Source organism: Typopeltis vanoorti, chromosome 11 (genome assembly GCF_054136105.1).
Source record: "Typopeltis vanoorti isolate ZY-2024b chromosome 11, IOZ_Tvanoo_1.0, whole genome shotgun sequence".
In the NCBI taxonomy this organism is placed as follows: Eukaryota; Metazoa; Arthropoda; class Arachnida; order Uropygi; family Thelyphonidae; genus Typopeltis; species Typopeltis vanoorti.
This window is the reverse complement of record NC_143559.1, coordinates 124,399,399-124,423,919: the sequence shown is the minus strand read 5'-3', so window position 1 is coordinate 124,423,919 and position 24,521 is coordinate 124,399,399. Positions and strand designations below refer to the sequence as shown.

At 36.5% G+C, this 24,521-nt stretch overlaps 1 protein-coding gene across 2 annotated transcripts in view; it reads right to left on the bottom strand.

The window, feature by feature from the left end:
• The window catches only part of LOC150102021 (protein spinster homolog 1-like), a 303,327-nt gene that overhangs the window by 136,696 nt on the left and 142,110 nt on the right, over nucleotides 1–24,521 (bottom strand). For both annotated transcript variants that reach the window (XM_090400213.1, XM_090400212.1), the window contains exon 9: nucleotides 10,980–11,078. In XM_090400213.1, the coding sequence (XP_090256339.1) occupies nucleotides 10,980–11,078 (99 nt within the window). The remainder of the gene's footprint in view (nucleotides 1–10,979; nucleotides 11,079–24,521) is intronic.

The window sequence follows — 24,521 nt, the reverse complement described above, 5'->3', positions numbered from 1 at the left end:
CAGATATTAGTATATCTTTTTTAAGAAATGCCAAAGGATGTCATGCCAATTTCAATTTCCACTTAGCCTTCTATACTCAAAACCAGTAGATGACTGTGCTATATAGGTGTTTTACTATTTGGCCCCATGGTACAGACACATTAGATACATTAGTGCATATAAACAGCAAACTTCCAAAAATTCACTTCACAACAGAAAGAAAAAAAAAAATAAAATAAAATAACTGTCTGCTCTTCTTAGATACACTGGTCACACACTTTTCAAATAATTTATTTTATCATCATCAAATTTTGTAGAAGCCATATGCAGAAGTCATATTTCAAATATACAAGTAATCAAAAGTTGTCACACCTTATTACTAAATTACTACATATCAGAAAATTTACATTACTAATCTCCTATCAACAATGTTCCTCCAAATTAACTTCCATACCAGCTGATGTGGATGAAATAGTGACACCAAATTGCACTTCTTATCCTTGTTATTCAATGGGTGTTAGAGCTTCGTATCCAGATTTAGCTGAACGTCTATAGACGTCGTGGCCGGTTGGGGGTTAATCCAATTTGTCATCATCATCAAATTCCTGCCATGTACCCTCAAGGGGTGTACAGGATATGACAGTACTACATGAAAAAATTACATCATTACTAACATCCTATCTACAATTTTCCTCCAAATCATTCTGTTACTTGTCAAGACTCCAACATTATCAGATCTTATATTTCTATCGTTTAAGACACTTTTACTGTATCAATCCACCTATATCTTGGTCTTCCTCAGGGTCGTTTTCCTGCCAACCTGGCAGAGAACACTTGTTTTACTAGTCTTTCCTCTCCCATTCTATTTAAGTGACCATACCACCTGAGATTAGCTCTGCTAATGCATTCCTGGATGCTGACAATGTCAAGTTCTTTCCTAATATCCTCATTTTTAATATGATATTTCCATTGATGCCATCTGTTCACGCCTCTAATCTTTCTCAGGACTCTCATATCTGCGGTCTCTAGTCTTTGGTCAAGTGTTTTACTTCTGACCCAGCTCTCAGATCCATAAGTTAAAACTGGTTTGAACACTGTCTTGTATACAGCTAATTTAGTGTTCCGACTAATTTCTCTCTTATTCCATATGAATTCATTCAATTGACTTCCCACCATACCAGCTTTGCTGATTCTGTTGTCTATTTCTATATTTAATTTACCATCTTCAGTAAAAATCGTGCCTAAGTAGCTGAAATGTTTTACTTGTTCCACAGGTTCTCCATTCACAACACAGTTGACATTTTCAATGATTCTGCCTATTTTCATTGTCTTTGTCTTTTTATTGCTGACTTCATACCATATCTATTACAACAGCTATTCAATTTAGTCAGAGAATCTTGCAGACTTGCAGCAGATTTACTTAGAAGTATAACATCATCCACATAAAGCAAAGAGCTGACATTAACATCTCCAATTTTGATATCAGGTTTAATACCACTTTCCTTCATAATGTGATCCATATAGATAATGAATAACAGAGGGGATAATGTACATCCTTGTCTCACACCAGATTTAACATTAAACCATCTTCCTGTACTTCCTTCAATTCTAACTGCTGACTTACAACTCAAATAAAGACTAAGTATTGCTTGATATAATGCCCCATTGACACCATATAACTGAAGCGTATTGAATAGCTTCTCTCTTGGAACTTTGTCATATGCCTTTTCCAAATCGACAAAACTTAAATACAGATCTTTGTTATATTCCCATGCTTTCTCGACTATTTGTCGTAAAGTGAAGATCTGATCCTGACAGCCTCTATTTGTCCTGAATTCAGCTTGTTCTTCACCCAGCTTTTCTTACACAATTCTTCTCAACCGTTTCTCAAGTATACTTGCATAGATCTTGCCAGGAACACTCAGTAGGGAAATACCTCTGTAATTTTCACATTCAGTTTTATTTCCCTTTTTATATATGGGTACTATGAGAGCTCTACTCCAATCAGTGGGAATTCATCCCTCTGTCCAGGCTTTCTGAACTATGCAGTGCAGCCACTGTAAGACTTTTATACCACCATACTTCAGCATTTCTGGTCGAATATCATCTACTCCTGCTGCCTTTCCACATTTCAAGCCTTTGATGGCTTTTTCTACTTCAAGTATGGATATGTATTCCTGACTGCATGCCTGGTCAGTGTTTTTTTATCACTGTGCTGTCATCACTGCTTGTTTCATTTAGCAGTTTTTCAAAGTAATTACTCCATACTTTTCATGTCACCTTTATCATCTCTAACTCCTTTTACAGCACTCTTTCCTCCATTTCTAAGCTTCTTCAACAACCTCCAGAATATTTTGCCACCTTCTAGACATTTATTTTCTATGTTCTTGCAAAAGTCTTATCATGACTTTTGATTAGCTAGTTTTACACAGTGTTTAGTTTTCTTACATTTGTCTCTGTATTCTCTAAGAGCACAAGCTGACTTATTTGCCAGGAACTTTTTGATTAATGAAAAATTTGATTTGATTAATGAAAACTTTCTTACATGTTATTCTTTTCAATATGAAATTCAATTTTATCCTGCTCAAGACTAAATAGTGATCACTTCCAATTTCAAATCCTCTGTACACTCTGGTGTCCTGCACCAGGGAGAAAACATCACTATCAACAATAACATAGTCAATGAGACTTTTCTTATTCCTAGCCTCTTCTCTCCATGTGAATTTGTGCACATTTTTATGTTGGAACATGGTGTTAGTAATAACCAGTCCATGTCCTGAGCAGAAATCCAACAGATATTTGCCATTATTATTAGCTTTGCTCTTTTCTCCAAATTTTCCCAAAATATTTTTGTATGTCTCACAATCATTTCCTACTCTGCTATTTAGATCCCCAACAAGGATCATTGTGTCAGTTGCTTTTTCTAAAGCATCAAAAAATTCCTCCACTTCTACCTTAGTAGAACCTTCTGTGGGACCACACAAATAAGTCTCACTGTCCAGTTTCCCATTCTCGTATTTGCCCACATTACGCTACTTGAGACTGACTGCCATTCAAGAAGATTAGCCTCGTATTTTGTGTTGAATACTATGGCTACTCCTTCTTTTCCTTGATTGTCATTGCCTGAATATAACATTTTGTATTTATTGCTCAGAAAGATCTCACCAGTTTTTGTATTTTTTGTTTCAGTCACCCTATTATGTCGATTTGGTACTTATCTAATTCCTCAGCTAGCTCTGCCATTCAGGCTTCTTATGTTGATAGTACCGATCTTTAACTCTGGTGATGTTGAGTTGGGGTTTGTTTTCAGATTTGTTCCAGTAGCTGACTTTTCGCTGTTCGCCCTGGTTCCCTGGCGAAAACAACAGGGGCCTTGTTTAACCAGGCGATGCCCCAGCCAGCATGAAATTTTGTCATGTTGTACCATCATTTTTTATTTTGGTTTAACCAATAAGAATACAATTTGGTCGGCTAAATCCCAAATTGCCAGCCCATCGTCGTTCGTTCAGTATCAAAGTAGATACCCAACAGGGTGCACCACGAGAAGGTGAGGATTGGACATTAGGTCAGAAGCCCTGGTCGGTTCTCCGCATTCCTTTAAAGGCTATGTGGAGGTCTCCTCTCAGTTATACAGCTTTGACCTTTTGTGTGGGAAGTAATTTCCCAACTGGACTACTTGTATATAGAGGCTAATGACTTCACATCAACATCCTTAGTATCCCGTATCCCATAATGCTAGCACACCAAGAATATAATTTCTTGGCATCTTTAATTTATAGTATAACCAAGTGAAAAAATGTTCAACATCTCTAATCTAGAGTAATTTAGTAATAAGATGTGATACCTTTTGATTACTTGTATATGGGAAATATATGACCTGCATTACTTCAACCTTGGTATATCTCTTCTGGGTCTGGCTTCCACTGAAGAGACTTCAAAGGTCAAAACTGGTCTGGATAGTGGCCCTTCCCATAATGCACAGCATTATACATGTCTGTAAGGATATGCGTCTTCCATTATGGGATACGAAGGCTACTGATGAGAAGTCATTAGCCTACATATACAAGTAGCCCAGTTGTTAAGTTTCACATACAAACTTTGTTTGCTTACACTTGGATAAAGAAGGAAACCAAGAATATAATTTCTTGGCATCTTTATAGTATAACTAAGTGAAAAAACATTCAAGGAACACCCAGTAGGGAAATACATTTGTAATTCTAGCAATCAATTTCATTTTCCTTTTTTACAGATGGATACTATGAGAGCTCTACTCATCTAGAGTATCATCTGGAATTTGAACATCTGACCAAGACTTCTGAATTATGCATTGTAGCCACTGCAAGACATATTTGAGCATTTCTGGTCTAACTCAATGATAAAGTCTGAAGAAAACAATTGATTCAGGTAGGTAAGCATGTTGTGAAGTTGTCTATTCTAGTTTTATTATATTATCTATTCTAGCTATCTTTCCACATTTCAAACTGTTAATAGCTTTTTCCCCTTCAGTACTGATGCATACTCTCCTATTTGCATTCTTCTTGAATATTTTCTACTATTATTGCTTCACTGCTTATTTCATTTAACAGCCTTTCAAAGTAATTACTCCAGTTTAGAATATCTCTATCTCCAGTTCTCATGTCACCTTTGCTTTTTATTCATTTTCTGGTAATATTTCCTCTATTTTTGTTTTCTTCAAAATCATTTTGAATGAAAATGATTCACCAGATCATTTTGTCACCTTCCTGATACATTTTTCTCTGTATTCTTTTAGGGCATCTGTCAACTTATTTGCCAGAAATTTTTTTTTTTTACACTTTATTCTTTTCCAGGGCTGCTTCTTTTAACTTCTTGTGTTCACATTGGTGGCCTTATTTTTCTATCCTTGAAAAGGACAACTTCACAACATGTTTAACTAGCTGAATCAATTCATGTTTTCTTCAGACTTTATCATTGAGTCTTTATCATTCAAGGTTTGGTTGTTGTTTTTGAACTGTTTCATTTTTTTCTTCAACAATGTATAGTGTTGGACATGCTTTAGCCTGAATTACACACATGTATTTTGGTATAGATTCCACAAGGTGTTGGATTGCATCCATGTCTACAACATTCCAGGCATTCACTAAACATCCTGAAACTGGCCAGATTTGATAGAAGAGGACTGCTCCAGTCCTCTTCTATCAAAGACTGATCTGTTTTTTTCAACCTGTCCCATACATTCTCAATGTGGTTCAAATCCAGGCTTTGTGGTGGACAAGAAAGATGTCTGTCATGCTTGCTGAACAATTCTTGCATAATGGACAGGAGCATTGTCATCCATGAAAAAACCATCACCTGCTGGATAAAAAGTCAACATCACAGGATGGACTTGTTCAGCAACAATGTTCAGATATTCCTTGGAGGATACTCAACCATCGAGCAATATCAGGGATCTGTTCCATACCAACAGAACATGACACCACCTCCAGAACCTTGAGTTGTGTTTACAAGGTAAGTTGGGTTCATTGTTTATAGGGCTCGCGCCAAACTCTCTGCCTACCATCGGTACAGAATAAGGTGGGCCATGACTTTTTTTTCCAGCCTTCAGTCACTGTGTTTCTGACACCACTGTAGATGAACTTTCCAGTTCTTCACAGAAATCATTGGTTTCCACATAGGAATGCGACTGTCAATACCGATCCTCTTCAATTCCCTGCACATAGTTCAGGGAGATATGGGTCGGGAAAAAACAGCCTTCATTAAATGCTTTGGTTGATTTCTGCATACAGAAAGAAATGTTCTGATTTCCTGTACAAGCCTTCTCAAACAATGGCAATCTTGTTCCTGACAGGCAGTCTTAGGACTAGTTATGCCTCAGACAAGCTATGTGGTATTTTTTTTTTTCACTGATTAAACATCCGGGATATCCCATCTTTTGAGAAACTGGTAAGTTCTGCTGTTTTCAAAATCGTGGTTCCAGTCAGATGGGCAAACACAATAAGTCCTTTATCGAACTCTGAAAGATCCTTTGTTTATTGACATTGTGATCAACACTATCGATATTACTGACCAGCAGTATTCTTAAATAGTTGCCATACATGCTGCATAAAGGTTTCTAATTCAGTGGCTGGTACATGTATACGTCCAAAAGGATGGGTACTTTGCATTTTGGGATACTAAGGCAATTGACGTGAAGTCATTGACCTCTCTATATACAACTAGCTCAGTTTTGATGATACAGTATTTTATGTGCAAATTTTGTTTGGTTACCTTTTCATAAAGAATTAAATAAGAATATAATTTCTTGTCAAGTTTAATTAATGTTTAAGAATACTTCTATGATGTATACTTAACTAAAAGATAGCTTTAACTTTAAAAACTTCAGATCTTTATCAGCACACTATCAATATATATATATACACACCAGGGGCAAACATTCCTGGTGTGCTAGGTGTGCGGTGCTCATTCACGAAATATCGGTATCACCGATATTATATTTTTGCATTTATTCCCGTTAAAGACTCACCCAATTGTTCGCAGATTTCGCACACGATTCCTAAAATTCAACACAATATATTGTACTAATGCTTCATTGTTCTCTTCACGAGGATAATAAAGTATTAGTGCTTCATGAAGAAGGCACTTTTCGCCATGTTAATAGCCTGGGTGTGCTTTCAAAATGCAGCATACACCTTTGAGCCATTCGAAAAGATGTAAAGAGGGCACAGCATGTCAAATTCTTAGTGTTGTATTATTTTTAAACTGCTGAGAAAGCGTGACTAGGCGAGCTTAAATTTTGAGCTCACTCAGCACTTAGCGGCTGTGATTGGTTATTGTGTCAACCAATCCAATTGAATGTTGTCATGAGTTGAAAGATTACTATATCTGATGGCTTTATTACAAACAGCTGTTACACATGTTTTCTGGAACTGAAAATTTGAAAGTGGATGTTAAGAGAAAAATGCTAATTGTTTTTTCTTTTGCTTGTGCAGTATAGCATCTGTTGAGGTTGCAAAGTTTTTTAACGGTATAGAGACATTTTTATTCTAGTCTTCGGAAACAACAGACAGTAAAAAATACCTATTCCTGTATTCCTGAATAAAAATGAATATTCTGTGTATTACAAGACGTTCTTGATCTACAACAAAATACCAGCATATGTGAAATTGATAAGACAGAAGAACCGCTGATACTAAAAAACAATGAATTTAGGATTCCCGAAAGTGTGGATAATTCCAATAATGATCGGATGTTATGTATACTGAGTCTCAGTAAACAAAATTAAATTCTTGGAAAACGGAACAAAATATACACAAACCAGAGAAATACACATATGTGCAACAAATTTTACTAGATGATTTGCCGCTCCATCAAACCATACTTATTCCTGCAATACTTTCTCTCTCATAAGTTTTTTTTTAAATTATTCCATTAAATTCACTTATTCAAGTTTAGAATTTATAGGATCGTGCTATTCGCTCTACCCAGCAACTTATAAGACACACATATCACAAATGATAATTATTAATTATTCGTTTGTCATTAATGAAAGTGTTTCTACGCACACTTATTTCTTCTATTCTCACGTCTTATAAATGATGGTTCCCATATTTTCATCTTTGAGTATTTCAAATATACCAATCTAATATAGCATTCTCCTTCATTGTTGTTTTCTAATCAATCATAAAACAGATTGTTCCCAACTCTACACAGAAGTATTCAGTTATAATAGAATTAGCTTAATCCTTTATTCAAGTGTTAGCAAACAAAATTTGCGTCTGAAAATATCTTCAGGACTGGGATAAGGTAGTGCAACACCAGGCAACTCCGAGCAAAGGTGAACCAAGCGCTCATCACTCCTTGTCTCAGTATCTCCCATAATGCAAAGCACATCTCCTTGCAGACATGCACACTGTTATGCATTAAGGGAAGGGCCACTACCCAGATTGGTTTACTGAGACAAGAGTGATGAGAGCTTGGTCCACCTTTGCTCGGAGTTGCACAACCAACCCCAGTCCTGAAAATATTTCAGGTGCAAACTTTGTTTGCTTACACTTGGATAAAGGATTAAACTAAATTTATTATAGTCTACCCAAGTGAAAAATAAACTTCCAACATCTTTCTCTAAATCCACAGTAATTCAATAATAAGGTGGTACACCTGTTGGCAACTCCTATAGGTAAATATGACTAATCCTATTGCTTCTGCCTTAGTATCTCCACGGTCGGGTCTGCCTCCCACTGACGAGACCTCAATAATTCGTATGTAGAGGCTTAAGTGCTGTGAGGACATCATGTTGGAGGCTTAATGGATTTTTTACAACACTCAAAAAGGATTAAAATAGAATTTAATATTTCCTATATTTCGTCTTAGTCACTAGGACATCTACGGGGATTACAAAAACAACTAATGTAACATGCACACAAATATCATACAATACTAAGCCCAACCACATGGGTGACACTAAAGTCCTATCTAGGTGGAGCACCCTCTAAGGGCAGTAGTAGGTGGCTTGGAATGTAAGGTGGAACCTCTGGTGATGAGTGTTTCCCAAATCTTCGGAAGCTTAATGCAACTGTATTTATTAAGATTTGGTTGGTTTCTGAGAGCTGCTGCTTCTAAGAAAAGTCTCTCTTTCTTGAATTTGCTGTGGTGGAGCATGGTGGTTTTCTTCCATGATACCCTGTGGGTGGTGTCCAAAACATGGTCAGCCAATCCTGAATGACCATAGTTGTGTTTATAGATGTAAGACTTGTGTTCCTCCAGGCAGATGGATGCTGATCTGCCTGTCTGTCCAAAGTACGCCAGCTTACAGGAACAGGGTACTTTGTAAACTCCAGGCAGAGAGAGAAGAGGGAGCTGATCTTTTGTAGAACGGATAAGGGTAGCAAGTTTGCGGTGGGGCTTATATGTTGTGTGTAGGTTGTACTTTTTTAGAATCTTGGCTATTTTTTCGGATGTGCCAAAGATGTAGGGTGTGGTGATGGCATTTTGAAAATCTTGTTGACGAGAAGGAAGGGGAATGGGGGAGGAACTGATTATTTTTTTGATACTGTGATCGCTGTAGCCATTGGAGAGGAAAGCTTAACCACATACATAGCACTTTCCTCTCCAATAGCTACAACGATCACAGTATCAAAAAAATAATCAGTTCCTCCCCCATTCCCCTTCCTTCTCGTCAACAAGATTTTCAAAATGCCATCACCACACCCTACATCCGTGGCACATCCAAAAAAATAGCCAAGATTCTAAAAAAGTACAACCTACACACAGCACATAAGCTCAAACTTGCTACCCTTGCCACCGCAAACTTGCTACCCTTATCCGTTCTACGAAAGATCAGCTCCCTCCTCTCTCTCTCTCCGCCTGGAGTTTACAAAGTACCCTGTTCCTGTAAGCTGGCATACTTTGGACAGACAAGCAGATCAGCATCCATCCGCCTGGAGGAACATAAGTCTTACATCTGTAAACACAAGTATGGTCATTCAGGCTTGGCTGAACATGTTTTGGACACCACCCACAGGATATCATGGAAGCAAACCGCCATGCTCCACCGCAGCAAATTTAAGAAAGAGAGACTTTTCTTAGAAGCAGCAGCAGCTCTCAGAAACCAACCAAATCTTAATAAATACGGTTGCATTAAGCTTCCGAAGATTTGGGAAACACTCATCACCAGAGGTTCCACCTACTACCAGGTGGGACCTCTGGTGATGAGTTTCCCACAGATGTAGGGTATTCCAGGCCACCTACTACCACCCTTAGAGGGCGCTCCACCTAGACAGGACTTTAGTGTCACCCACGTGGTTGTGCTTAGTATTGTATGATATTTGTGTGCATGTTATGTTAGTTGTTTTTGTAATCCCTTTAGATGTCCTAGTGACTAGGACGAAATATAGGAGGTATTAAATTCTATTTTAATCCTTTTTGAGTGTTGTAAAAAATCCATTAAGCCTCCAACATGAGACCTCAATAAAGGTTGAAATCGGTCTGGGTAGTGGCCCTTCCCTTAATGCATAGCAGTATACATATCCGCAAGGAGATGTGCTTTGCATTATGGGAGATACTGAGACAAGGAGTGATGAGAGCTTGGTCCACCTTTGCTCGGAGTTTCCTGGTGTTGCACTACCTTACCCTAAAGATATTTTCACTGAAGGAGTTGTCTGGCGTTGCACCACCTCAGTCCTGAAGATATTTTCAGGCGCAAACTTTGTTTGCTTCACTTGGATAAAGGATTAAACTAAATTTATTATAGTCTAACCAAGTGAAAAATAAACTTCCAATATTCAAAGTTATCCTGCAAATAATTGCATTGGACCAATTAAGACGAGCGCTGATGCGTTATGCCCTCTCAAAACTTTCATACATCTGTTGGCCTGTTGCAGGGTGTCAACAGAACACGTGTTTTATTGCAGTAATAAAACACATGTTCCTGTTTTTGGTTCATCTTTTTCTGATTTGTGAACAGTGACCGGTTAGTTTGCCCTCTGTTTAGTAAGTTACAGAGTGAAGTGTGAATTGTAAATTTATAGTGAAACAAATTTAAACAAAAAAATACATTTTTAAGAGGTAAGTGTATGTAATTTAATATTATTTTACTTGTTAGTTTTATGATTTTTTTTTTTTGCTTTTAAACTGAAATAATTTAATTTAGGATTAATTAATTAGTTGATTTTTAATAAAATTTGCCGGTCAATTTTTTAATATATGAAATTGTACTAAAAACTATTAATTCTGAATACCTTTTCCCTCCCAAGAATTAAAGATCATTAAAATCGATGCAAAATGAAAATAACGTATTTATAGTTTACATCGACAAATAATTACATAAAAAAAGCTAAAAGACGTTTATTGATGTAATTATTTAATTAAATCAATAATTATAAAAATTTATTGATGTAATTATTTGTCTCCAAGCTTCCCCTCCTGGAAAACATGACAGCACACCCAACTGAAATGATCACGCGACGCCACTGATATATACATACACACACGTAGAACAATATTAAAATCAATGGAAAACTTACAGCGCCAATAAGGTAAGGGCTACAGGCATCTCCGAATGCATGAGAAATTAAAATCTGCACTGCAGCTGCCATTGAACGCCTGGTTGGGATCACTACATACTGTAAAAGAAATAAAATATTTATATGAAGACTTATTTAAAAGAAACAAAAGTTAAATTCTATATATGAATGGTAAATTGTTTTCATGCTTTGAAAAAAACAGATAGATGAAAAATGCGAAACACACTGAATGAAAATATTTAACAGATAACGTTTCTTGAAAAAAATTTTATTCTAATCCGAAGGCCCTCGTTGTGCATGCAGTGAAAGGTTAAAGGAAGTTGAAATAAACAGTGAAATAAAATAGCTCATTTTGACATTGAAAAACATGGTGATTTTTATGCAACACTGGTAATGAGCAAGTCTAGCATATTACTGTAAAATTCGATGTAATGAAATTTTATATAAAGATTTTCCGACATCGATTTTTACAGAGATCATAATTCATGTGGAAAGAACAAAATTGTAAATTACTGTATTTTAAAGGAGAAGTGCTGATTGTAAACTTGTAAAGCTAACTAAAAAAGAATGATAATGAAATTGTTCACAAATTATAAAAATATTGTAAAGGTTAAAATTGTGCATTATGTTGATTTGATGTAACAGAATGTTAAAAGTAATTCTGCCTTAAGTTATGGAGAATTAGACGAGATTATGCTGGCAACTTGAAAGTAAACAAAGGTATTGAATGTCATTCAGATGTAGAGATTGTTGCTGCCAAATCTGAAGGTCAAGAACAACAGTGATGTCTTACAGAAGATTCGAGGGTCTCTGACCCTAAAAACAAGGAGGTTCTGAATCATATAAAAGAGGTCTTGAGAACCTTGAGAGGAAGGAGTTTTTTTTTTTTTTTTTTTTTTTTTAAAAAATAGTTCACTAAAACTAGGAACTTGGAATGTCAGAACTCTGTACGAAGCAGGTAAGCTAAGAAATGCTATTCAGGAAATGAAGAGACTTGAAATTGAGATTTTAGGAATACGTGAAGTTAGGTGGCCAGGATCAGGCAAAACTCAAGTTAATGACATGACAATGTACCTCTCTGGAAGTAGTGAAAACAACCATCAAAATGGATGTTAAAGATACCAAGCAATTTTAAACCTGGTTTTACTCCACAAATACTTTCTACATCAAAATGGAGTTGGAATAATATTAAACAAAGATGCCAATAAGTCATCAGTGTTGAGCTTCATCCCCTACTCAGATAGGATGATGTTATTAAAACTAAAAGGTCAACCACTAGATATTAATCTTATACAGGTCTATGCCCCTACTGCTGACAAGAGTGATACCAAGATCGAAGAATTTTATGAACCAATTAAAAGAACTAATGAAAAACACAAAACATAATATTAACATCGTCATGGGTGATTTCAATGCTAAAGTTGGGAAAGGTAGAAGTGGAGATATGGTTGGCGAACATGGACTGGGAACAAGAAATGAGAGAGTAGACTGTCTTATTCAATTCTGCCAAGAAGAGGAGCTAATAGTCACAAACACATGGTTTAAGCTACCATCCAGAAGGCTATATACTTGGCGATCACCACAAGATAATAATACAAATATAGTCAGAAACCAAATTGATTACTTGCTAATTAATCAACAATTTTGAAGTTCCATAAAGAGCAAAAAAACCTATCCTAGTGCAGATATTGCTTCTGATCATAATCTACTGGTGATAGTGCTAAAAATTAGACTGAAAGCTATACTTCAGAAACATCAACAAAAAAAGGTTTAATTTAGGAAAGTTAAAAAACCCAGAGATAAGAAACAAATTGAGTCAAGATCTGAATCAAGAGATAGTACTTATCAGTTTGGTTTCTGATTTTAATTTGTCCCATGATGTCATGAGGGTTGAAATCATGGGACAAATTAAAATCTGTCATCATAGAGAAATGTACCAATATCTTGTGTCCTGATAGAGCAGTAAAAAAGAAAGATTGGATAACTGACAAAATTCTCTCTCTCTCATGGATCAATGCAGATCATATAAAAATCACAGTCCAACAAAATATTAAAGGCAAGATCAAAGAAGCAAAAGAAATCTGGATGAATGAAAAATGTAGAGAAATTGAAATCCTACAAGAAAAGCATGATAGTTTTTATCTACACAAAAAGCTGAAAGAGACATCAGGTATATTTAAGAAAAAACAACTATGTGTCCTTCAAAACAAAACGGGAGAAATAATATCCGAAAAAGATGACACAATACAAGAATGGTGAAATATGTAGAACTCTTTTCTGATAACAGACAGAACCCAGAAAATACTTATGAACAGATGGACGGTCCATGCATTCTAAGATCAGAGGTAGAATGTGCGCTGAAACATGTGGATAGACTTATGTGTTCGTCGAACATGTTGTTTATTATTTTAATGGTATAATAGAACACAGAAACTAAGTAAATAATTTATTAACTTGATGCTGATATTTCGGCGGTGTCATAACCAGCATCTTCAGAGCACAAAAACACTGTTTGTCACAATACGCGAGCAACATGGTGTACTTAAACAAAATTGTAGCAGCAACACAAAGACTAGAGTCCTGATTTTGGCGCCCTCTATCTGAAAAAAAAAAAGCTATCATATATTACTAGAGTGCTAGAAAAGTGCTAGTTTTTTCTTAATATGACTGTCTCCCAGATCTTCGGCAAGTTAATACAGCCATATTTGTTGAGATTTTGAGTGTTTTAGGGCTTCTGTCGCCTCTAAGAACAATCTCTCTGATTTATACGGGTTTCTGTGTAGTACTTTTGTGTTTTTCCAGTTGATCCTGTGTGCAGGGGTATCCAGAGCATGGGCTGCTAGGCCCGACTTCCCATAATGATAATTCCGGACGTATCTTTTATGTTCACTGATGCGGATGTTCACAGTTCTTCCTGTTTGACCGTAGTAGGCTTGATTGCATGAGCAGGGTACTTGGTAGACTCCTGGATGTGATAAAGGAGGAATGCTGTCCTTGGGTGAGCGGATGAGGGTGGCTAGTTTGCTACATGGTCTGAATGTAGTGCGTAGTTTATGTTTATTGAGAATTCTTGAGATCTTTTCGGATGTGCCTTTAATGTAAGGGATGGTGACTGTTTTGTTGTAGTTCTCTGTGGTGGATGGTGGGAGGGGTTTCTTAGGAGTGTTTAGTATTTTGTTTATTTTATGTGGATTGTAGCCGTTGGCCAAGAAGGTGTGGCGTAAGTGAGTCAGTTCAGCAGTAAGAGCCTTGTCATTGGAACAGATTGTTCTCGCTCTATGGGTTAGTGTTTTTAATATGCCATATTGTTGAGAAGGATGATGGTGTAATTGTTTGTGTAAGTATCTACCTGTATGTGTGGGTTTTCTAAAAACTGAAAATGATAAGGAACCATCTGGGAGACGTGTGATGAGTGTATCCAGGAAGGGCAGAAGACAGTTGTTGGCTTCCAGTTCCATAGTAAAGTGGATTTTTGGATGTTGGCTATTTAAATGTGCTAAGAATGTTTTCAATGTCTCAGGGCCATGTGGCCAAATAGCAAGCACATCGTCAACATAGTGTAGCCAAAGTGTTGGTTTGAGAGTGGCTGTATTGATTGCTTGTTTTTCCAGGGGCGGTTTTTTCAAATTGGCACGGCAACTAAACAGGTTAGCCTTCTTAAAGAGGTGCCGAGACACCAAATTAATACCGAACTGTTTTAAAATCAAAAACAAGTTCCACTCGGCCAAAGCCCAACGCATCTATAAACGAGCGAGTGTAGCGCTTTTACGTGAACAGATTAACACCACTCGTCTGGAATTAGCAAAATCAAATGCAACCATCAACACATTACGAGAATCGCTGCATAATATTCTAAATACGGAACTTTGGCAGATCCTAGATAACATCACCGACGCAACGGCAAAAAAAGAATTCGACAGAGTCAAAAACCGGCACCAAAATAAGTTTGAAAATCTCCAACAACGGAACACCATACAACGACCGCAATTACAACAAGACCTCGTCGTCGTGAATCTATCGTCACTCACCTTAAGCAAAGAAGCCACGAGTGCTTTAAGTCGAGGGCACAACTTTGCCATAACTCCCAAGCAAGTTCCAAAAGCCGAAATAATGGCGTCCATCGAACGAGGAATATACGACCTGCCTCCAACCACAGCTAACAACATATGTTTAGATGTGGCCAACATCCTAATCAAGCCCAAGCCTCCCAAAAATAATATCCCACATAAGGAATTCATTGCTATAAAAGAGCTACACAACAACAGACAGATTACCATAACAAAAGCAGACAAAGGAAATGCAACCGTGGTGATGGACACGACTGAATATGAAAACAAAATGCACACACTATTACAAGATCAGTCAACATACAAAATTATAGATCGCAATCCCACCAACACACAAAAGAATAAGGCACGAAAATTATTGAAAAAAGTCGCTTCCTGGCCCAAAGACACAGTTAACAAACTCAAACCCTTCCATGTTAAAACACCGAGGATCTATGGAGCACCAAAAATTCACAAGTAAGGCACACCCCTACACCTAATAGTGGACAGTATAAATAGTCCCACATACAAACTGGCTAGACATTTAGCGAAGCTACTAGCCACTCTCACAAACAATTCTCCCTCCTTTGTCAAAAATTCAGCACACCTAAAAAGCATCTTACAACACCTTACCCTAAACAGCTCAGACTTAATAGTAAGCTTTGACATCACTTCACTATTCACAAATGTACCACTAATAGAAACCCTCAATCTACTGAAATCACACTTCCCCCCTGATATATTTGAACTATTCAAATTCACAATACATGCAGGATATTTCACATGGAAAGGGAAAATATACAAACAAATTGATGGGACAGCCATGGGCTTCCCCCCCAGCCAACTTTAACATAGAACACCTGGAAAAACAAGCAATCAATACAGTCACTCTCAAACCAACACTTTGGCTACGCTATGTTGACGATGTGCTTGCTATTTGGCCACATGGCCCTGAGACATTGAAAACATTCTTAGCACATTTAAATAGCCAACATCCAAAAATCCACTTTACTATGGAACTGGAAGCCAACAACTGTCTGCCCTTCCTGGATACACTCATCACAAGTCTCCCAGATGGTTCCTTATCATTTTCAGTTTTTAGAAAACCCACACATACAGGTAGATACTTACACAAACAATCACACCATCATCCTTCTCAACAATATGGCATATTAAAAACACTAACCCATAGAGCAAGAGCAATCTGTTCCAATGACAAGGCTCTTACTGCTGAACTGACTCACTTACGCCACACCTTCTTGGCCAACGGCTACAATCCACATAAAATAAACAAAATACTAAACACTCCTAAGAAACCCCTCCCACCATCCACCACAGAGAACTACAACAAAACAGTCACCATCCCTTACATTAAAGGCACATCCGAAAAGATCTCAAGAATTCTCAATAAACATAAACTACGCACTACATTCAGACCATGTAGCAAACTAGCCACCCTCATCCGCTCACCCAAGGACAGCATTCCTCCTTTATCACATCCAGGAGTCTACCAAGTACCCTGCTCATGCAATCAAGCCTACTACGGTCAAACAGGAAGAACTGTGAACATCCGCATCAGCGAACATAAAAGATACGTCCGAATTATCATTATGGGAAGTCGGGCCTAGCAGACCATGCTCTGGATACCCCTGCACACAGGATCAACTGGAAAAACACAAAAGTACTACACAGAAACCCGTATAAATCAGAGAGATTGTTCTTAGAGGCGACAGAAGCCCTAAAACACACTCCAAATCTCAACAAATATGGCTGTATTAACTTGCCGAAGATCTGGGAGACAGTCATATTAAGAAAAAACTAGCACTTTTCTAGGACTCTAGTAATATTATTATTATTATTATTATTGTTCCGGGAAACTCCAAGGAGTCGACAGACTTATCGAGGGAGGCCCTAACATCATGTCAAGAACAACTATTCAACATTCACACAGTATCTATCATACCTTGCCTTGAACTCATTCACGGTCGTAGCGCCCAGAACAGACTCTGGAAGCTTATTCCACTCATTTACCACTCTCCAAGTAAAGAACCTAGCTCTAACACCCTTGTCAACCACGCTCTTGCCCAGCTTCCATGCATGGCCCCTAGTCCTCCCACCACCAGTCATATTTTCAAAAATATCTTCTGGATCAATCTTATAAAAACCCTTCAGTAATTTGAATGTCTCAATCAAATCACCCCTCCTTCGCCTATCGTCCAATTTCTGCAACCCACAAATCTTCAACCTATTCTCATAAGGTTCATTCCACAGACCTGCTATCATCTTGGTCACTCGTCTCTGGACCCTCTCCACTTCCTCCCCATCACGAAGAAACCCTGGTGCCCATAACTGGGCACAGAAGTCCAGATGGGGTCTTATCAAGGCTCGATACAGAGGAACAACTTGTTCGTCTTCAACTTCAACTCCCTATCCACCAACACTCCCAAATCCCTGGCCTCATCAATCTCCTGGAGTATGGTTCCACCAATGCGATATACTGCTGCTATTCTTTTCACCCCAAAGTGCATAACCTTACACTTTGGCACATTAAATTGACATCCATTTTTCCTAGCCCAGTCCTCCAAGCTATCCAAATCATCCTGTAAAATTTTGACATCCTGTGCACTCACAATTGCTCTACCCAACTTTGCATCATCAGCAAACAAGTGAACACTTCCTCTCAGATCCTTTCCAATATCATTGATGAACAAATTGAAAAGCAGTGGTCCAAGAACAGAGCCCTGTGGCACTCCACTAGTCACAAGACGTCTTTTAGACTCCACTCCTGAATAAACCACTCTTTGATATCTCTCCTTCAACCACCCTCCTATCCATCTCACCAACCCTATATCTATCCCCATCTGCTCCAGTTTACTGATTAGGGTTCCATGTGGTATCCTATCAAAGGCCTTGGCAAGGTCCAGTAGTATCACTGTAAACCCATTACCCCTATCCAGTTCAGCCGTCACTGTGTTATAAAACGTGAGCAAGTTACTGAGGCATGATCTACCCTTCACAAAACCATGTTGTCCCCCATACAATATCCCATTTTCATCTATCCAATCCTGTATTCTTTTCTTGACTAATTTCTCTAAGACCTTGACAATGATTCCTGATATGCTAATCGGTCGGTAATTTACAACAGCAGTCTTGGAATATATGATAGCTTTTTTTTTTTTTTCCAGATAGAGGGTGCCAAAATCAGGACTCTAGTCTTTGTGTTGCTGTTACAATTTTGTTTAAGTATACCATGTTGTTTCAGTCTCGCGTATTGTGACAAACAGTGTTTTTGTGCTCTGACGATGCTGGTTATAACACCAGCGAAATATCAGCATCAAGTTAATAAATTAATTATTTACTTAGTTTCTGTGTTCTATTATACAGTTAAAATAATAAACAAAATGTGCGCTGAAGTCAGCTAAAAATGGTAAAGCCTTAGGCCCTGATAGAATACCAGCAGAAATAGTCAAGTTATTAGAAGGTGACAACATTGCTATATTAGTAAAGCTATTTAATAAGGTCTATGATACAGGCATATTCCCACAAGACTGGTTACAGTCGATCTTCATCATGCTACCTAAAAAAGCAAATGTGAAAACTTGTATTGACTATAGAATGATCAGCCTAATGAGTCATGTTCTCAAAATGTTCCTGAAAATAATTCAAAAAAGAATATACAGAAAATGTGAAGACACCATCAGTAATACCCAGTTCGGCTTTAGAAACGGTTTGGGAAGAACAAGAGAGGCTCTTTTCTGCTCTCAAATCTTAGTCCAAAAATGTATTGATCAAAACAAGGAAGTATTCATTTGCTTCATTGACTTCGAGAAAGCATTTAATCAAGTCCAACATACTAAAATGATTGCACTATTAAAGAGAATTGGATTAGATGGTAAAGACATCAGGATCATTGAAAACTTAAATTGGAACTAAAAGGAATCTGTTCAAGTCGATGACATTATTACAGACCCTATTAACATCAAATGAGGAGTAAGGCAAGGATGTGTGCTGTCACCTCTTCTTTTTAACATATACTCAGAAGCCATAGTTCAAAAAAATCTTAAAAGGAAGAGAGGAAGGGATTAACGTAAATGATGAAATCATCAGTAACATCCGATATGCTGATGACACTCCTGGCTGACAATATTCAGGAACTTCAAAATCTTCTGTAACTAGTGAATGAAAAGAGTGAAAAAATGAGATTAAAAATAAATATCGATGAAAAACTAAATTCATGGTCATAAGCAAGAAACCAATTCTAAATTCATCACTTTCTTTAAATGAGAAACGAATAGAAATAATGACAAAGTTTAAATATCTCGGATGCTGATTATATGAAGAATGCAATCCAGAAATGGAAATAAAAGTTAGAATTGAAATGGCAAGAAAAAATTTTCTCCTGATGAAATCAACACTGTAATTGCAACTTAAACTTAGAGTATGCATGGTTAAATGCTATGTATGGTCTGTACTGCTGTATGGACCTTGAAGACAACATTAATAATAAAAAACAAACTTGAAGCCTTTGAGATGTGGTTATACAGACGAATGCTAAAAACCCAATGGACAGCAAAATCACCCAATTAGGAAATACTGGAACAAATGGGGAAATCATGTGAACTTTTAGATACCATAAAAAGAAGGAAAACTGCATATCTTGGTCACCTACTTCGTAATGAAAAATATAAAATACTTCAATTGCTTATAAAGGGGAAGATATATGGAAGAAGAGGACAAGGAAGACGAAGAAAATCTTGGCTGTGTTGGATTCTAAATGAAGAGAAATGAAAATTGTTAATACTTCTTTCAGAATCCAACATAATCCTTCATATCAAAGGCAAGACTTGTAAATATTCCACCAAGGTGTTAGACAAGAATTAAGGGAAACAGCCAACAAAAAGAGAATTACCAAATTAGGAGAGTGTTTTAAAGATGTGAAGGAAAAAGAGCAAATGATAGGAGACTTTTCTCCCTCATCCAATCTAAGCCATGTAAATGTCTTAGAAAGAACTGATTGTTCCTCTAACATAATTGAAACTAAAAGGGAGAATAAAAAGGAGAAAGGAAAGAAGAAAGTATTGAGGAAAATTCTATAAATCTTAAACCAGTGTCGGACAGTGAAGATCAATCTAACAAAGGGAAATTAATGGAGGAAGTGAAAACTCTGGTTCACCATGAAGTGGAGAGATTGCAGCAACCAATAATAAATCGTCTTGATCAAGTGGTGACACGACTAGCAAATATTACCTTAAAATCTCATGAGAATCACAACCTCTCAACAGATAAAATCAATGAGATGATAGAACAGAAAGTACAAAGACAAAATCTGCTCATATTAACTAGTCTGGACAAGGTGATGCAAAAATTAGAGGGTATTAATCAACACGTCCCAATTGTCTCTCAATCTCAGGAAAGGAAGGAATATCTCTCAACCCTTAGAGATCCTCCTAAATGTTTCAGGTGCTACAAAACTGGACACATTGCCAGAAATTGCTCTTATATTAGAGGAAAATATTCCAACAACACATGGGATTCAAATTTTGGATATATCCCTCACAGAAAATACAGCAGTTATCAAAATTCCCTCAAATCAGATGAGTCAAAAATGAAAATTAAAGGAAATATCCAAGGATTCCAGTGTAATATTTTATTAGAAACAGGCTGTAATGCTTCAACTATTGGGAGACCGTTTCCTAGAAATACAGCATAGATTAAGGAAACATATAGCTCAATTAAGGAGACCTGTGAGAATTACCACTCTGACTCCAAATTTATAGCTTATGAGAAGGTTCGTGCAAGAATTTATCTACCAGGTTTTGGACTAAGTGACAGAATTTACTGGTTATTCCTTCAACATCTAACCCAGATTCTCATATCATCTTGGGAACTAACTTCATGGAAAAGTATCACTTTTCATGTGATTTTTCAAGGGGAGAAATATCCCTGATGAACAGAAAAAGAAGTATTAGACACAATAATAAGCCTTTACACATTGGAAAGAAGATATAAACAGAAAGGTTTAATAAGTCAATTAATGCACAACCACCAAGCAAAACACAATCACATGCTGATAAATTAATTAAGCATAATAGTAGTGATGACTTAGATAAACTGGATAAGCTTGAAACTCAATTCAGCACACACATAGCACTAAAAAAACAGATACCCACGTCTGAAATAAAAGTTGACACTACAGATCAACTAGCAATTGAAGTTCACTTTGCCAAGGCAACTACTCTTCATACAAGATCTAATGAAACAGAAAGAGAAAGAAAAGAAAGAAGCAGGCCTAACTGAGTAGTTTTCCTAGGAGATTCACCAGAGACTGTGAGAAGAAAGGGAAAGAATTATCCTCGAATGAGTGATTACAGAGAGGACACAAATAGAACAAAACATCCAAGACACAATACTAGTGGTAGAGAACATAAATTTTATTCTGAAGAGACTTTCCCTAACTGCAGGTATGATAGACATGCTGATCTCAGTAATAAGGGTGATAGTAATTTTAATGAAATAGTAGATAAGAATGCATGCACAAGTCATAATAAAAAAATAAAAGGAAGAAATTAGGTGGTCTAGACCGCCAGCAACAATGACCTGTGTGAAAAATTTTTCAAAGGAAGAGTAAGCCTTTGTTGGATTCTAAATGAAGAAAAATGAAAATTGTTAATACTTCTTTCAGAATAAAAACATATCCCTCCATGTCAAATGCAAGACTTGTAAATATTATTTATTGTTTGTCTTTTGCTTATAGTGTGTGATTCATATAATTGCCTTGAATTTTGTTTATTATTATTTAATAATAATATAATCTTAAGTAATGTAATAGTAATAAAAAGGCCCTGCATAAAAATATTATTCTTTTAATTTACTTTATTATATAATAATATTATAAGAGGCTGTGCATGTATGTCATAGAATTTGTGTTCATTATGATTGAATGTGATTGATATGAACTATGGATTATTTCTATATTTGTATTTCTGAAAGAGAATGTATATATGTAAGTTTAATGTACCCTATGTGAACTATGATATTTTTTTTTATTTATCATTACTGAAAAAGAAAGTAATTTTATGTAATTCTTCTGATTGGATTTGATTGGCTGTTGTCAAGGAAACAGAGTTATTTTAGATAGCATGTGCATGGAGAGTGAGCTACGGTATTCGAAGGGAGAAGCAGTTGATATAAGCTGAACTAGCTAGAACCGGATTTTGGTGGGAAGAATGAAGGTATTTTTTTGGAAAACAAAAGTAAACAGAAGAGAAGCATTCAGGACAGCACGGAGTGAAGTAATGGGTGGCAGTAAAGGGAATTTGGAAATGCCATAAATAAATTAAAAAGGGACCAGGAAATTAATAGGCAATTAGGAATATTTCTACGGAATTCTAAAATTTGTCGAATTCCAATTGTTTTGAGGAAGAATAGCGCAAAGCTGAAATTAATGTGTAGAAGAAAATAAGGAATAAGTAGATTACCTGAAAAGAGTGCGTCAAGACTTGTGAAGCTCTATGTTTAATATTTCACTTATATAGTGAAGATTCCTTTTGAATAGTGTTACTTCAAAGTGATAGTTAATGGAGCTAATATCAACGCTGAAATATAAAAAAATGGACTGCTCTTACCGGGTTACATCCTTTGCACATTGGATTCACTATAGGTACACTTAAAATGAATCCAATGTGCAAAGGATGTAACCTGGTAAGAGCAGTCCATTTTTTTATATTTCAGCATTGATATTAGCTCCGTCCAATATATCTTAACATTAACTGTGTCGTTCTACTAAAACTAGCCGAAGTATGGAGCTTCAAAGTGTTTCCCCCTTGAAGTGATAACTGCCTCATAATTGAATTAAGTGTTTGTTGACTAAGAGAGAATTAGAGAATTCTACTTTAAGAATAATTACTGTGAGATTCTGTAACATTGAACTGTGTGGACCATCTTCAATTATTCGGATGAATATAGTATTGACAGCTGAATGTGCGATGCCTAATGTTTTATGTTTGTCATGAGTATTTGGACTAAGCTGATTTGCATTTTCTTGTTTAAAATTTTACTTAAATGTAAATGTTCTATAACCCTATATTTTATTGGATTCAATTTGTTGTTTGCCTGATTTTTCTTCATTGCACCGCTCATAAAGTTTATCGGACCTTGCAGAAGCTTTAAATATTTATTTTAAACTCGGCCTGTAGAAAAATGAGATTGCTAAAGTTAGTTGATGATTGATTCCACTATTTTATATAGACTAATCTGAATATAGGGTGGCGCAGGATAATATAAATTTTTCTATATTTCGATTATTAATCAACCAACAATTAATTAAGATAAAAAACAGATAATTTAAATAAGAACTACGTTTTAACAAGATGGCAGATTGAGAGCCAGGATGTACGATCCAACAGCTGGCAGACATCAGACAGCGAGTGGCTGAGGATCGCTCAAAATTTGCCAAGGTGGTCGCCGACCTCTGACAGGAGATGGCACTCAAAATAGAAGAAAAATAAACAAACTAACAAAACTCCTTCCTCTCAAGACATAATCTTGTCTAATCCCCTTAACTTAAGGCAGAATTACTTTTAACATTCTGTTATATCAAATCAACATAATGCACAATTTTTACCTTTACAATATTTTTATTGTAAAGATCAATGTCAGAAAATCTTCATATAAAATTTCACCGCATCGAATTTCACATTATGATTTCATAATAATAAACATAATTAGGGGAATTTACGACAAATAGTCGAGAAAGCATGGGAATATAACAAAGATCTGTATTTAAGTTTTGTCGATTTGGAAAAGGCATATGACAAGGTGCCAAGAGAGAAGCTATTCAATACGCTGCAGTTATATGGTGTCAATGGGGCATTATATCAAACACTACTTAGTCTTTATTTGAGTTGTGAGTCAGCAGTTAGAATTGAAGGAAGTACAGGAAGATGGTTTAATGTTAAATCTGGTGTGAGACAAGGATGTACATTATCCCCTCTGTTATTCATTATCTATATGGATCACATTATGAAGGAATGTGGTATTAAACTTGATATCAAAATTGGAGATGTTAATGTCAGCTCTTTGCTTTATGCGGATGATGTTATACTTGTAAATAAATCCGCTACAAGTCTGCAAGATTCTCTGACTAAATTGAATAGCTGTTGTAATAGATATGGTATGAAGGTCAGCAATAAAAAGACAAAGACAATGAAAATAGGCAGAATCATTGAAAATGTCAACTGTGTTGTGAATGGAGAACCTGTGGAACAAGTAAAACATTAAAGCTACTTAGGCACGATTTTTACTGAAGATGGTAAATTAAATATAGAAATAGACAACAGAATCAGCAAAGCTGGTATGGTGGGAAGTCAATTGAATGAATTCATATGGAATAAGAGAGAAATTAGTCGGAACACTAAATTAGCTGTATACAAGACAGTGTTCAAACCAGTTTTAACTTATGGATCTGAGAGCTGGGTCAGAAGTAAAACACTTGACC